Source organism: Rhinopithecus bieti, unplaced genomic scaffold (assembly GCF_001698545.2).
Source record: "Rhinopithecus bieti isolate Rb0 unplaced genomic scaffold, ASM169854v2 scaffold_47995, whole genome shotgun sequence".
In the NCBI taxonomy this organism is placed as follows: domain Eukaryota; kingdom Metazoa; phylum Chordata; class Mammalia; order Primates; family Cercopithecidae; genus Rhinopithecus; species Rhinopithecus bieti.
This window is the reverse complement of record NW_016819498.1, coordinates 173,955-189,978: the sequence shown is the minus strand read 5'-3', so window position 1 is coordinate 189,978 and position 16,024 is coordinate 173,955. Positions and strand designations below refer to the sequence as shown.

At 39.3% G+C, this 16,024-nt stretch overlaps 2 protein-coding genes across 6 annotated transcripts in view; one reads left to right on the top strand and one right to left on the bottom strand.

Annotated features, from left to right (window-relative positions):
• The window catches only part of LOC108519782 (probable G-protein coupled receptor 75), a 211,715-nt gene that overhangs the window by 39,506 nt on the left and 156,185 nt on the right, over positions 1 to 16,024 (top strand). The gene's annotated exons all lie outside the window — the stretch shown is intronic.
• The window catches only part of ERLEC1 (endoplasmic reticulum lectin 1), a 36,979-nt gene continuing 24,786 nt past the window's right edge, over positions 3,832 to 16,024 (bottom strand). For 2 of the 3 annotated variants that reach the window (XM_017859033.1, XM_017859035.1), the window contains 6 exons: positions 14,983 to 15,144; positions 14,169 to 14,228; positions 9,986 to 10,110; positions 8,274 to 8,351; positions 7,955 to 8,030; positions 3,832 to 4,738 (listed from right to left, as the gene is read on the bottom strand). In XM_017859033.1, the coding sequence (XP_017714522.1) occupies positions 4,667 to 4,738; positions 7,955 to 8,030; positions 8,274 to 8,351; positions 9,986 to 10,110; positions 14,169 to 14,228; positions 14,983 to 15,144 (573 nt within the window). In that variant the 3' untranslated portion in view covers positions 3,832 to 4,666. The remainder of the gene's footprint in view (positions 4,739 to 7,954; positions 8,031 to 8,273; positions 8,352 to 9,985; positions 10,111 to 14,168; positions 14,229 to 14,982; positions 15,145 to 16,024) is intronic. The other variant, XM_017859034.1, reaches the window with a different exon arrangement.

The window sequence follows — 16,024 nt, the reverse complement described above, 5'->3', positions numbered from 1 at the left end:
AAAAGAAAAAAGAAATGGATTGTCTTCTAAGCCATGCTATCATGGCAGGCACTGGTAATAAAATCGCCCAACACTAGTAAGAGTTTGAAATCATTCTAGGAGTCCAGCGTGGTAGTGCACACCTGTAGTCCCAACTACTTGGGAAGGTGAGGCTGGAAGATTGCTTGAGCACAGGAGTTTGAAGCTGCAGTCAGCTGGGATTGCACCACTGCACTCCAGCCTGTGCAAAAGAGTGAGACACCACTTCTAAAAATAGCATCAAATAAAAAATAAAATCATTCTAGGGTAGCTGATATGTATTTTCATTTGAAGCTCTGATTGCAAAACATAATTATTCAAAATTTAGTCTTAGCTTAATTTTCTTGTTTAGCTTAAGTCCTTTCATGCTAGATCTTTGGTGCTGCTGGGTCAATAATTTGGCCTGATTATGTGCTAGGTTTAAGTACATAAAGTTTATGTACTTAAGTATTGTCAGAAACCAGGTTAGGTCTTTGGGTAGCAGACTGATTGAAAGGGATAGCTCACAGGGGACAGTACACAAAGCATGACTATTCAATTTTGAGACAGTTTGTTGCCAATGTCCCTTTAATCAAGGATTATAAACTAGGGGCCAGTGCAGAGGCTCACCCCTATAATCCCAGCACTTTGGGAGGCCAAGGTGGTAGGATCGCTTGAGCTCAAAAGTTCGAGACCAGCCTGGGCAACGCAGGGAGATCTTGTCTCTACAAAAGTTTAAAAATTAGCCAAGTGTGTTGGTGCATGCCTGTAGTCTCACTACTCAGGAGCAGAGGCAGGAGGATCCCTTGAGCCCAAGAGGTCGAGGCTGCAGTGAGCCATAACCATGCCACTGCATTCCAGCCTGGGCAAGAGAGTGAGACCATCTCTCAAATAAGCAAGTAAACAAACAAACAAACAAACAAACAAACTAGGGCTGGGCTATAAGCCTCACCTAGTAGCCTCTCAAAGAGGTAAAATTTTAAAAAGCAGAAAAAAAACCCAACCCCAAAACAAAACCCCAACAACTGTTTCCATGTCCCATCCTTCTTGTAAAGATGAACTACTAATTATTTCCCTGAAACCCTCACCTGGAGACAGGAGGGCTAGTAGTTAGTGAAGTCCCCATCAACAATTCTCAATCACTGGAGAATTTATTTAACAAAGAGAATCACTTGCTATGTTTATTTAAAATACAGATTCTTAGGCCCTGTCTTAAGAATCTGGTTGGCTGGGAGCAGTGGCTCACGCCTGTAATCCCAGCACTTTGGGAGGCTGAGGTGGGCGGATTATGAGGAGTTCGAGACCAGCCCAACCAACATGGTTAAACCCTGTCTCTACTAAAAATACAAAAATTAGTTGGGTGTGGTGGCGCTGTACTCCAGCCTGGGTGGTAGAGCGAGACTCTGTCTCAAAGAAAAAAAAAAAAAATCTGATTTAGGTGTGGGATAGCACCGGCTTTAATAGACAAGATAGACTTCTCAAAATGCATTAGACACATTATAGCTGAGCCATTTCCCTTCCCTATTAGCAATTCAGCCTGCTTATACAGAATGATTGTATCGTAGAATTAGTAGCAAGTAAGCTGGAGAGCAAATGAGACTTCAAAGACTACTGATAGGGGACTCAAGATTTAAAACAGATATGGAGATACCTGGACTAGCACCTACCCTCAAAGAAGTTTGAGCTGTGTTAGTTAAGACAGAGAGCTATTTTTTTGTTGAGACTGGGTCTTGCCATGTCACCCGGTCTGGAGTGCAGTGGCTATTCACAGGTGCCATCGTGCACTACAGCCTTTAACTCCTGGGCTCAAGCCATACTCCAGAGTCAGCCTACTGAGTAGCTAGGCATGTTCTCAACTAGAAGCCTGACTCGTTCATATAAAATCTTTTTCATTGTAAAATAATGAATTCTGCTTTTAAGAATCTTCCCTAGTAAACTATTCCAGTACAGTTTTAAAAGATGATTTTTTCCCCTCTTCTAAGACAGAATTTGTTCTACATATTCTCAATGTATCTTCTGGCACTGAACTAATTAACTCCCTCCCCTATCACCTATACTAAATATGAGGGTAGTTACATTATTTTAACTAATTGATATAATGATTCTGTAATTCATTAAAGAAATGAATTTTGGCCTGGTGTGATGGCTCACGCCTGTAATCCCAGTACTTATGGGAGGCCAAGGAAGGCAGATTACTTGAGGTCAGGGGTTTGAGACCAGTCTGGCCAACATGGCAAAACCCCATCTATACAAAAATACAAAAACTAGCCGGGCATGGTGGCATACGCCTGTAATCCCAGCTATGCAGCAGGCTGAGACAAGAGAATTGCTTGAACCCAGGTGGCAGAGGTTGTGGTGAGCTGAGATCGCGCCCCTACACTCCAGCCTGGTCATCAGAGCGAGACTCTATCTCAAGAAAAAGTATTTTAATGGCTTTGATCTTCTTATGTTAACAGGAGACAAACGCCAATAAAAGGAAGTTAACACATAATGGTATCAAGTACTGGACAAGACTTTTTACACACAGTAAAATTCATGCACTGATATAACCACTTTATGAAGTAAGTATTCTCTTCACAAAAGAAGAAGAGAGACTAAAAGACGTTCACTGACATCTCTAGGATCACATAGCTAGTATGTGTTATAAGAAATTTGGTGTTTGTCTCAGGTTCTTAACACAGAGCTCCTAAAACCCTAGGAACTTCCCAAGTGATGGGAATGTCTTACTTGTAAGGAGCCCTTTTTGATCACCCTATCGCTATCTAGATAGAATTTATGCTGGATAGTTTATGTTAATGAGGTTACTTAGGTGGAGACCCTAGATAGCCTCAGGATGTGGCTTACTACAAAGACCAAGTAACTGAATAGCCTGTTGGAACTTTCAGACCCACCTGTTGACCTCGGGGAAGGAAAAAGGGAAGGGGGTCTGAAAATCAAACTCTATAAACTCTTGGGATCTGATGAGCTTCCAGGTTCCTGAACCTAGTGTTGGGGGAATGGCATGCCCAGAGGAAGCCTAGAAGGTCTGCAGGCACCCCCTTGCCTCCCACCTGCCATACCTTGCCTTATGCAGCTCTTCCATCTGGCTGTCCCTGAATTGTATCCTTTATTATAAACTGGTAAACATAAGTAAAGTGTTTCCTTTAATTCTGTGAGGCATTCTAGCAAATTATTATAGCTGGTTGGTCAAAAGTACTCGATGCCCAGACTTGCAATTGGCACCTGAAGTAAGTGGAAGCAGTGTTGTGCAACTGAGTCCTTTACTTGTGGGTCTGATGTCAACTCCAAGCAGAGTGTCAGAATTGAACTGAACTGTAGGACACCCAACTGGTGTCAGAAAATTGGTTGGCGTGAAGAAGTAAAACCACACATTTTGGTGACCTAGTGTTCTGTGCTGTATTGGGTATGTTTGGTTTTTCCTCTCTTATACACAGTAAGTTAAAGAGACGATTTTGCACTGGTCTTGTTGGCGTGTGCCTGGTAGTTCCAGCTATCCGGGAGGCTAAGTAGGAAAACTGCTTGAGTCCAGGGGTTCAGAGCAGCCTGAGCAGCCCCATTTCTGGATAGAGAGAGAGAGGAAAAAAAGGATTTTGACCTAGGTCTGAATTCAAAGTTCATGCTCTTTCTCTATGTGCTGCTTCCTACTAAAATCTATAAATAACCCTAAAATAGTCAATTATATTAACCTTTTCTTAAACTATCTTTGGCCAGAACTACTGAAAAGGAGGAAAAGACTCTTAGGACCCTTTTCTGTCCTTGTTCAGATATGTATGTTTAAAATGTGTACAACAGGATAATGGAAAAAATAAAGGAATTTAATAATCTGCCATTGACTACATGACAACACTGCTTGTGGACATTTTATTCACTTTAAAATAAATATTGTGCTGTAAACTGTTCAGAAGTGAAGTCTATATTACAGTAGGCAAGTACAAGGGATAGACAGCACAGTGTTTTGTTAGAGCAAACCATTCTGAGTCTCAGAGAAGCATCACCAACTGTCTACATCAGATAGATACTCTGAGAGTAAACATACTCATAAGAAGAAAAAAGAAATAGATAAAAGTTCTGAGAGAGAAGCAACCTATAGGAGTTTCTTAAGATTAACAAGGGTGAGGACAACTCCCATGTGAGCCTCTACCATGTGCCCAGCTTCTACTTTAACACCTTGCAGAGAGCAGTTGCTATATAAAAATCTGTTGAAAGGATTTCAGGCACCAGAATTTACATATTTTACATGATCTCTCATTTAAACCTATCAATTTCTTTCTTCATGAATTTTACTTCATTAGCCAGTTATATACATTATAATTTACATAATAAATCTATTATTTAAAAACTTTCAATAGGTACAACAATTATGACATTTGATTAGGCTGGATTCTAACTTGCTTGGATGAGATTTATTTTGGAATCACAGTATCCAAGCAAAGAAGAACAATCAGTTTATAAGACACAATAAAAATGAAAAAGAGCGAGACAAATGTCTGCCTTAGAAGTTTATCAATAACCTCTTATATACACATATATATTCACAAAGTGTTTGAGAGTCATTTTATACGATCTTTTAGAAGAGGTCCAATGGCTGAGAACTCTATAATGAGACACGGTCGGACAGAAATTATCATGGCTTTCAATGATCTTTTCTTTCCCCTAACTTTAATATCCTTTAGTTGGGGAGAGAAAGAAGTCCATTTTCATCTGCTGTATCTAGGATTTTACAGATCACTGGAGATTCAACCTAAAGAAGAAGAACAAAGCCATTAAAATTTGCTAAGCTGAATACTTTTCAGTACTATTCTGCTGAATGGATACATGTAGTTATATTTGCTAGAAGCATGAGTCCTTGTTTTAGATAAACATCCAACATTATTTCTACAAATTAAGCTTCTTGAAAAACAACTTTTAGTCATCCATACAGAATATCAGACAGGTGGAGAAAATATTTTAAACAAGCGGGGGAGGGAAAAGGAACAAAGGACAGGAATAAGACAGGAATACATAGCTAGATTTTAGACAACAAAAATGATAGAACATTATGGCAAAATAATTAAGTGTATTTAAAATAAAAGGTAAAGAAAAATGTAACCCAAAGATGGAATACATGTTGAAATGATCAGATGTTATAATAATCATAATAAACATGATGAAGAAAACGTGCACGACCAGATAGGAAATTTCAGCAGAGATAAAAAAGAACCAAGTGGAGGCTGGGCGCGGTGGCTCACGCCTGTAATCCCAGCACTTTGGGAGGCTGAGGTGGGCGGATCATGAAGTCAGAAGATCGAGACCATCCTGGCTAACACAGTGAAACCTCGTCTCTACTAAAAATACAAAAAATTAGCTGGGCACGGTGGCACACGCCTGTAGTCCCAGCTACCGGGGAGGCTGAGGCAGGACAATCACTTGAACCCAGGGATTGTGCCACTGCACTCCAGCCTGGGTGACAGAGCAAGACTCTATCTCAAAAATAAGAGAAAGAAATAAAAAACAAACAAACAAAAAGAAACAAGTAGAAATGTTAAGAGATAAAAAATACGTCAGTGATAAATTCATTCACTGGACTGGACACAGCAGAGGAATTAACAAGTTTGAAGACAGCTTAATAGAAATGACCCAAATTGAAACAAAGGAAGAAAAGTGTGAATAAAGGAGTGTCTGAGATTTTGGGACAATTTTATACTAATATGTCTTACTGGAGTATCAGAAATAGAGGAGAAAAAGAATGGAGCAGAATAAATCTTTGAGGAGATAATGTCCAAAAATTTCCCCAAATTGATGAAACATATCAACCCACAAATCCAAGAAGCTCAGTGAACTCCAAGCAAGACAAATACAGAGAAAACCACATTTAGGCATTAGATAATCAAAGGTAGAACCATAAAGTCTTTAGAAGGAAATATAGGAGAACATTTTCAAGATTCTGGGGTAGTAAAATTTCTTTTTTTTTTTTTTTGAGATGGAGTCTCGCTCTGTCACCCAGGCTGGAGTGCAGTGGCGCAATTTCGACTCACTGCAAGCTCTGCCTCCCGGGTTCACGCCATTCTCCTGGCTCAGCCTCCCAAGTAGCTGGGACTACAGGCGCCCGCCACCGCACCCGGCTACTTTTTTTGTGTTTTTAGTAGAGACGGAGTTTCACCATGTTAGCCAGGATGATCTCGATCTCCTGATCTCGTGATCTGCCCGCCTCGGCCTCCCAAAGTGCTGGGATTACAGGCGTGAGCCACCGCGCCCGGCCCATAAAAATTTCTTAGAACACAAAAAGCGTTAGCTATTAAAGAGGAATAAATGATAAATTGAATTTCATGAAATAAAAAATTTTTGGTCACCAAAAGACATTAGTAAGAAAATGGGACTGGTTGTGGGTGGCTCACACTGTAATCCCAGCAATTTGGGAGGCTGAGGCGGGCAGATCACCTGAGGTGAGGAGTTGGAGACTTGCCTGGCCAACAAGGTGAAACCCTGTCTATACTAAAAATACAAAAATTAGCCACATGTGGTACCATATGCCTGTAATCCCAGCTACTGGGGAGGCAGAGGGAGGACAACTGCTTGAACCCAGGAGGTGGACGGAGGCTGTGGTGAGCCGAGATCGTGCCACTGCACTCCAGCCTGGGTGACAGAGTGAGACTCCATTTCAAAAAAAAAAAACAAACCCAAAACCCCAAAATCAGCCAGGCATGGTGGTGCATGCTTGTAGTCCCAGCTACTTGGAAGGCTGAGGCACAAGAATTGCTTAAACTTGGGAGGCAGAGACTGCAGTGAGCCAAGATTGCCCCACTGCATTCCAGCCTGTGTGGTGGCTGATGCCTATAATCCCAGCACTTTGGGAGGCCAAGGTGGGAGGATCACTTGAGTCTAGGAGTTTGAGACCCACACGGCCAATATGGCAAGACCCTATCTGTATTTAAAAAAAAAAAGAAAGAAAAATGAATAGGCAAGCCACAGACAGAGAAAAAAATACGTGCAATACAAATACAAAGTTAATATCGAGACCTCTGTTAAGACGTGTTAAGAAGTGAGGACCTGAAATGTTCTCAACACATAGAAATAATAAATGCTTGTGGTGATGAATATTCTGAATACCCTGACTGGATCACTACACATTCTATGGATGTAACAAAGTATCATATGTAACCCATAAACATATACAAATACTATGTATCAATAGGAAAAAAATAAACAACAAAACACCAAACAAAAAGTGTTACACTTAGTCAAAGAGTTCAGGCACAGAAATATTATATACTATATGATTCCATTCATGTGGAATCCAAAAAAGAGACAATAATCTACAATGTCATAAATCAGAAAGGAGGATCTTTGAGCAAGGCTAAGTGGTGTTTACTGGAAGGGAGTATGAGAGAACTTTCTGTAGTGACATATCTTGTTTTGGGTGATAGTTACATGGGTATATATAATTGTCAAAACTTTTCACGCTCAACACTTAATATCTGTGGATTTTATTTCATGTAAATTATCTCTCAATAAAAAATGTCACAAAAGACCATGTCAACTACTACACAAGTGGTATGTGGGCCATATTAAGCCTGGGAGACTACTGAAGGTCCTTCCTAAATTTAATGCAAAAAATTAAAACATGGCGGCCAAGCGCAGTGGCTCACACCTGTAATGCCAGCACTTTGGGAAGCTGAGGTGGGTGGATAACCAGAAGTCAGGAGTTTGAGACCAGCCTGGTCAACATGGTGAAACCCTGTCTCTACTAAAAACACAAAACTTAGCCGGACATGGTGGTGCACGCCTGTAATCCCACGGGGGGCTGAGGCAGAAGAATCACTTGAATCCAGGAGGCGGAGGTTGCAGTGAGCCGAGATTGTGCCACTGCACTCCAGCCTGAGCCACAGAGCAAGACTCTTGTCTCAAAAAAAAAAAAAAAAAAAAAAGAAAATTAACACAAGGCTCAAAATTGAATTTTGATTATTTTCTTTTAACTTACCCCAAGAATATACTGACAGGAGTGAGGCTCTAGCATATATACGGTAACAGCGTGAGGCGAATCTGATTCTTTACACCTAAAACAGAGAGAACTTTAAGGTACTGCCCAAATCATTTAAAGTGAGATCACTGCTAATAGCTGTACTCTTAAAAATCCCATTCAAGTGGACCTTGTATGATTTAATATAATTTTATCAATAATTTAAATAGTATACTTTCATAATTATTAATAATTATACTTTTTGTTTACATAAAACTTTTGTCCATAGGAAGCAGGTAAAAGAAAAAGGCATATAGCATTATTTGATGGTCTAACTTACTTTAGTTTTACAGTCACCTGTCTTGGTTTGTCAGTTATATCACAAATATCTCCATTTCCATAAAAATGTGACACCATCCTGAATCAGAGAAACATACAAGTTTTATTAAACTAAAATCTCACTAATAGAATAATTTTAATGGGTAAGGTGAGAAGATGGTTAGAAGGATCAGTTTAACATTAGCTAAAAAAAAAACCTGACTGTATTCTTTAAAAGAGCATTTTTAGGATTATCTCATAGAGGCAGTCTCTTGGATTCTATACAGAGAATATAAGAGAGAGAAACTTCATAGTGGCTTAGTTAATAATGATTATTTTCAGCTTGCATATTATTTATTTGTATACAAATAATTATGGTTAGATCCCTTTAAAAAATTGTTTTAAAGTTATCAGTTTCCCTAGCCCACTATATTGTTTTGTGAAACAGTTCTTTGTTTCCGTCCTCCATCAAGCTACTCCCATTAAAATACTGTACGTGCCGGCCAGGTGCGGTGGCTCAAGCCTGTAATCCCAGCACTTTGGGAGGCTGAGACGGGCGGATCACAAGGTCAGGAGATCGAGACCATCCTGGCTAACCCGGTGAAACCCCGTCTCTACTAAAAAATACAAAAAACTAGCCCGGCGAGGTGGCAGGCGCCTGTAGTCCCAGCTACTCAGGAGGCTGAGGCAGGAGAATGGCATAAACCCGGGAGGCGGAGCTTGCAGTGAGCTGAGATCCAGCCACTGCATTCCAGCCTGCGCGACAGAGCAGAACTCCGTCTCCAAAAAAAATAAAAAATAAAATAAAATACTGTACGTTAGGCACTGTAGTATAGGAGACAAAGCCTAGGCCAAACTGTCAATCTCAAATGAGCAGGATCCAAAGAAAAGCTTCATTTTACCAGTCTAACACTCATGCTTCAACATGTATTATATATGATACCACAACTGTTTTCACATAAAACATATACCTACAAGGATAAGAGAAATCAATCTGTTTAGTATAATAATTAAATGTCTACATTTTAATTTTGCTGACTTTGACTCTGATCAGCCCAAAAAGTAAGTACACTCTGAAAACAATCCAAATCATCTGTTTTAGGAAGGAAAAGGTAATACCCAAGAACGAACAAGAAAGAATAATTTAAAACATACTGAGTAAAAGTCTACAAGAAAAGCTAAAGTGTAGTTATTCTTGGGAAATGAGATTAACTTACTGGTGTTTTGACAAGATATACTCATATATCCTAAAACAGATGTGAGGTAGTTTTTAAAAAACAGCCTCAGTTCTAACAGAATTGAGTCATTGTTACTAACAACACTGCCAGTCTCATTAATGTACTACCCCCATTGTTAAAGGCAGCAGCTCAGGTTTATTGCATGCTATTGCCAGGCATTCTCCTTTACATAAATTACCTCTTAAATGACACAATAATAGTAAGAGGCAAATACCATTAGACAACAAAAGTGACAGATAAAAAAGATTATGTCATTTCTCCAAGGTAGGAAGTGATGAGCCAGCATTTGAATCCAGGTAGTCTGACTCCAGGGACTGTGCTCTGAACTATTACACTGTGTTGCTTCCCCAAGAAAAGAAAACTAACCTAAAAGATGTCCCTTGAAAAAATCTAACCAGGGATTTTACTTAAATGTTTGAATTTTTATGTTTTTCAATATTTTGAGTTTTAGAAATTCTACTAATTAGCTACAAAGGCAAGTAAAGTGAATCTTTACCTGACTGTCTGGGTCCCATCATCTTGAAGATGATAAGCTCTAGCAGTATTCTTCTTAGCCCACTCAATATGCTCTTCTTGGTTCCATGTCCCAACAACCACAGAGGTTTTCCCACTATCCTTGTCCTAACACAGGAAAAAATATTTGTGATAATGCATCCTTGATATCATCAAGTAGATATTTATGCTGATGACCTGACTTTCTTGTAGGCTAGTCTTTATCTGCACAGTGGATCTATATTTAGGTGTAATGATATTAGTCAAATTCAATGAGTGGAAATTTAAGTACATTATCTTCTTTATTCCTTGCTTCTCTGAATAACGTAACTAATTTCTAATCAGGCTAGCTCTAAATGTAGTTGTTATTGGCTCTTCTATCTCTTTTCTCTTCTACAGATCAGTCCCATCAGTTCTTTCCTGGAGATTTTTCAGCTTTAGACTCTTCCTCTACTTTTTCACTGACAGCAACTCACCCCACAACCAAGGGTTTAATCTCTCATACCTAAATAATACTATCACATACTACTGCAATTCTTAATTCAATCTTTGGCCTCTATTTCTTCCACCGCAGCCTAACTTCATCCTATGCAATGTTATACTGATCTTTACACTATTCATTTGGTACCATACTTATTTCTCTATTGAAATTGTCTATCCAGAAACCCCTTTTCCCATCCTGCTTTTATTTTTTTAAACACTAACTACATACTGTCTTACATGTGGACATCCTTCCTTCTTCTTCCTTTTCCTTCCTACCTCCTTGCATTCCTTTGATTTCTTTCTTCACAATGTATGCCAGACAACCATGCTGGGCACTAATAGATATCTGGTTAGTAGAATTAAAAACCCTTGGCTGGGCACGGAGGCTCACACCTGTAATCCCAGCATTTTGGGAGGCTGAGGCGGGTGAAACCACCTGAGGTCGGGAGTTCGGGACTGGCCTGACCAACATGGAGAAACTACTCTACTAAAAATACAAAATTAGCCGGGCATGCTGGCACATGCCTGTAATCCCAGCTACTCGGGAGGCTGAGGCAGGAGAATCGCTCGAACCTGTGAGGCAGAAGTTGCGGTGAGCCGAGATCGCACCATTGTACTCTAGCCTGAGCAATAAGAGGGAAACTCCATCTCAAACCAAACCAAACCAAACCAAAACAAAAAACCCCTATGGTGGCAAAGGAAACAAGCAGGGCCAATGCCCAGGGGAGCTTAGTGCCTAATTTAAGAGACAGCTAATAACATTTGGTTTTAGCTACTAGAATAAGTTCCTGGATAGGCAGAAATTAGAGCAGCAAAGTGAAGTGTTTAAGAGGTTGGATATGGAGCCAGACTGCCTGGGTCTGAATTCCAGTTTCCCCAGTTACTACCTATTTGACCTTAGGCAAGTTATTGAACCTTTACTTCTGTTTCATCATCTTGGAATAATAACCATTTCTTAAGGTTGTTATGAATATTAAAAGAATATGTGTAAAGTACATAGTGCCTGGCATACAGTAAGCACCCTGTTTGCTAGTTACTATTACTTTTAGTATCTCTCCAAACACCTAATACAGTTCCCTAGAAAGTTCCAGGTTATACGACCTTGGCTAAAATAAGTTTTGTAAAACCTAGTGTTGGCAAGTGTATAGGAATGTAGCCATTGTTTATGGGAGTGTAAACTGGTCTAACTCTGGAAGGCAATTTTCCAGTATGCAGATACTTTGACCAAGGAAGTCTGTTGACAGAAATGTCCCTTATGAATATACTTGCAAAAGTATAGCAACAGAACTATTTTTAAATGTTGACTAAAACATATCACAGCAAAAACTGGAAACAACTTAAACATCCATTAGCAGAGGTCTGGTTAAATACACTGTGGTACAGACATAATCCTCTGTACCTGCTGAAAAGAATGAAATTGAGTGTTGCTGACATGGAGCAATCTCCAAGATACTAAGTGAAAAGAACAAGTGGCAGAACAGTGCATGATCCCTTCTCTATAAATAAAAAAGTTATACCAACATCTATACATATGCATTTTTTTTTTTGGTGGAGGGCAATGAAAATGTTAACAGTAGTTAAACTTTTTTAAGAAGTGGTATGATGGCAGAGGAGACACATACTTATTTAAAATTTCTGGCATACATTTCTTTAAGAAACTTATCAGGTATTATAAGGGTTGTAGTTTGATGGTACTTATCCTTTTTCTGTACTGTTATTAAAAAAAAAAATCTGCAAAGTAGCAGGAATAAATGGAAAAAATACCTAAATGAAACCCCTTAGGTTTAAGTGAAAACAAAACAAAACAAAACAAAAAACAAACCCAACACATCCTAGTCTATGGATGTCTCATTCATTTTGGAAGATTTAAATGTGGAAGGTGAACTGACAATCTGTCCCAGTATGATCTATCTTGGAATTTGAGATCAGTTCAAAACATTATGAGTGGGCAAATATACACTTTTCTATTTTGGGTATTATTTTCTTTTTTAGATAATAAAAACGGGCCTTTTAAGGGCGCTAGGTTCATTATTTCATTAATTAAAGCCCTTGTCTTCAATACCTAGCAGCTTACTTTCTAACAAGATAAGTTAGGACAAAATACATAATTGGAACCTGACCTCGAATTTAAGGCAGGCTAGCTTCACTATGGGAGGAATATGGAATATGCTGAGTTATAAAATTATAAATAAAAGACTAAGAACTCAAAAAGTTTAATCTTAAAACTTATTTTAAACTTAGATGATATGGTATTTTCTTTATTTATTTATTTATTTATTTTTTTATTATACTTTAAGTTCTAGGGTACATGTGCATAACGTGCAGGTTTGTTACATATGTAGGTATTTTCTTTTTTAAACATTTAAAAAATTTTTGGTAGAGATGGGATTTTGCTCTGTTGCCCAGGCTGGTCTTGAACTCCTGGCCTCAAGTGATCCTCCTGCTTTGGCCTCCCAAAGTGTTTAGATTACAGGCATGAGTCACTATGCCTGGCTCAGGGTATCTTATTCTTTTGGCTGAGAAACTTGCTGTATTTACCCAATTTTTGTAACCCTAGCGATAATGTATGATCTTACCATTTATTTTCTTTCTTTTTTTTTTTGAGGAGTCTCACTTTTTTGAGACAGAGACTCGCTCTGTTGCCCAAGCTGGAGTGCAGTGGCGTGATTTCAGCTCACTGCAACCTCTGCCTCCCAGGTTCCAGTGACTCTCCTGCCTCAGCCTCCCGAGTAGCTGGAATTACAGGCATGCACCTCGCTAATTTTTGTATTTTTAGTAGTAGAGATGGAGTTTTACCATGTTGGCCAGGCTGGTCTCGAACTCCTGACCTCAGGTGATCAGCCCACCTTGGCCTCCTAAAGTGCTGGGAATATAGGCGTGAGCCACCGTGCCCAGCCTCATTTTCTTAATTTTTTTTTGAGATAGAGTCTCACTCTGTCACCCAGGCTGGAGTGCTGTGTTGCAATCTTGGCTCACTGCAACCTCCTCCGCCTCCCAGGTTCAAGTGATCCTCCCACCTCAGCCTCCTGAGTAGCTAGGATTACAGGTATGCAAAACCACTCCCAGCTAATTCATTTTCTTAATTTAAAGATGAGTTATAAGAATGATTAATTTCTTTTTTTTTTTTTTTTGAGATGGAGTCTCGCTCTGTCGCCCAGGCTGGACTGCAGTGGCCAGATCTCAGCTCACTGCAAGCTCCGCCTCCCGGGTTTACGCCATTCTCCTGCCTCAGCCTCCCGAGTAGCTGGGACTACAGGCGCCCGCCACCACGCCCGGCTAGTTTTTTGTATTTTTTAGTAGAGACGGGGTTTCACTGTGTTAGCCAGGATGGTCTCGATCTCCTGACCTCGTGATCCGCCCGTCTCGGCCTCCCAAAGTGTTGGGATTACAGGCTTGAGCCACTGCGCCCAGCCTTGATTAACTTCTTGATCAAAGCTAAAGAGGTATAGCCACAACAGCTCATTATTCTACTAGGCTCATAGTAATACAAGCATGTAAGTAATTAATAAGCAATATATCACTTTAAGGTTACTGATTTGGTTAACGCCAAGTGTTCTATTTTCCAAAATTTGGAGATACTTTGATTATACTAATCATATTAAAATCATCTCATAATTAAAAGTTACATCATTCCCCTTTTTTTTCTACAATAGATTTTAAAACTTTATCTAGTGGTAGAATGACATATAAATGCTATTCTATACCTCATGGTATTGATGTACATGTTTGCCATAGCAGAATTCATATTTCCACCAACCAACACCCTAAATAAAAGAAAACATAATAGATCAAGTTAAGCACTGGGCCTCTCTCAATAATGCCACATGATAGTAATGGAAATACATGTTATTTTTAAAACCTGTAAAAGCAATAGTATGGCTGAATATTAAAATAAAACATTACTGAGAAATTAAAAACAAATACAGAGAATATGCACTGTCTTGGTAAAATTTTAAATACAATAATACAAAGATTCCACTAGTAACTGTATTTCCCACTGGTGCTAATAGTCAGGGTCAAAATTTTTAACTTTGTAAAGAGAGATGTTGGCTGGGTGCGGTAGATCACACCTGTAATCCCAGCACTTTGGGAGGCTGAGGCAGGATGATTGCTTGAGCCCAGGAGTTTGAGATCAGCCTGGGTAACATAGTGACACCCTGGCTCTAATTTTTTTTTTTTAAAGGGAGATGTTAATTCAAGTTTGAAATGTGATTGCTACATAACCAAAATGTGGGATATACAATCGCATGCTCGTTCTAGCAATCAACCAGAATCACATATGATTGCCAGAGAAAAGGTCAAATTTTTACCTTGTGAAATAAAGAACATAAAAGCTATGGATTAGATTATAGACACGTGGGGAAATGAGACTGCAGAAAGAAAATGTTCTTTGAGGATGACAGGATCCTGTCATTTCTCTATAGAAAAAATCCTTTTCAGTGCTGCTGATGCACCAATGACCATACCTGGCAGGTAAAGTTGTAAAATAAATATTTAAATGGAAGATTTACTTCTCACCCCATGAAAGCAGTAAGAACCACTAAGAAACTCTTTTATGAGCTGGTCGTCTGTCAATTTGGATATGTGGGTTGTCCCAACAGTGAGCAGTGGCTGAGAGCCAATAGCAATGGGCTTGTGGATTGCTGGAAATCTCTCTTCTTTTGTTGATTGCAAATCTTCCTAAAATTAAACACACACGTTTAAGGGTTTCCATGCCACACTTAATTTTTTTTTTTCAGTTACAGCTTAAGTTATTATTTTTAAACTGCAGAAAATTAGAAAAATAAATTGTCCACTTGATTTTAATACATTTTAAGGTAATGGACTTTGCAGCACTTAGCATAGGGAAAGCTCTAGACGAATGTTAGTTCCATCTATCAGTTAGGACCATCCTAAACATTAAGGGATAATTTCCATTTCATATATTTTATCTCATTCTTCTTCTTTTCTTTTTTTTTTTTTGAGATGGAGTCTTGCTCTGTTGCCCAGGCTGGAGTGCACTTGTGCGGTCTCAGCTCACTGCAACCTCTGCTTCCTGGGTTCAAGCAATTCTCCTGCCTCAGCCTCCCAAGTAGCTAGGATTACAGGAGCCTGCCACCACACCTGGCATTTTTTTTTTTTTCAGTACAGATGGGGTTTCACCATGTTGGTCAGGCTCGTTTCATCCTGATCTCAGGTGATCTGCCCACCTTGGCCTCCCAAAGTGCTGGGATTATAGGCATGAGCCACCGCACCCAACCTTGTTTCATTTTTCTTAATAAGTACTTTGCTCTACTTGCTAAGCTCTGTGTCCCTACATTTGGTTTTGGAAAATGTGGTCATTAAGGGTAAATAAAGAATAACACATAGGGTAAAGAGAGCTAGGTTTGAATAAATATAAATATTAGTTACAATTATTAAAATATAACAGCAGCATGCCTGTAATCCCAGCTACTTGGGAAGCTGAGGCATGAGAATCTCTTGAACCTGGGAGGTGGAGGTTGCAGTGAGCTGAGATCACACCACTACACTCCAGCTTGGGTGACAGAGCGAGACTCTGTCTCAAAGAAAAAAAAAAAAG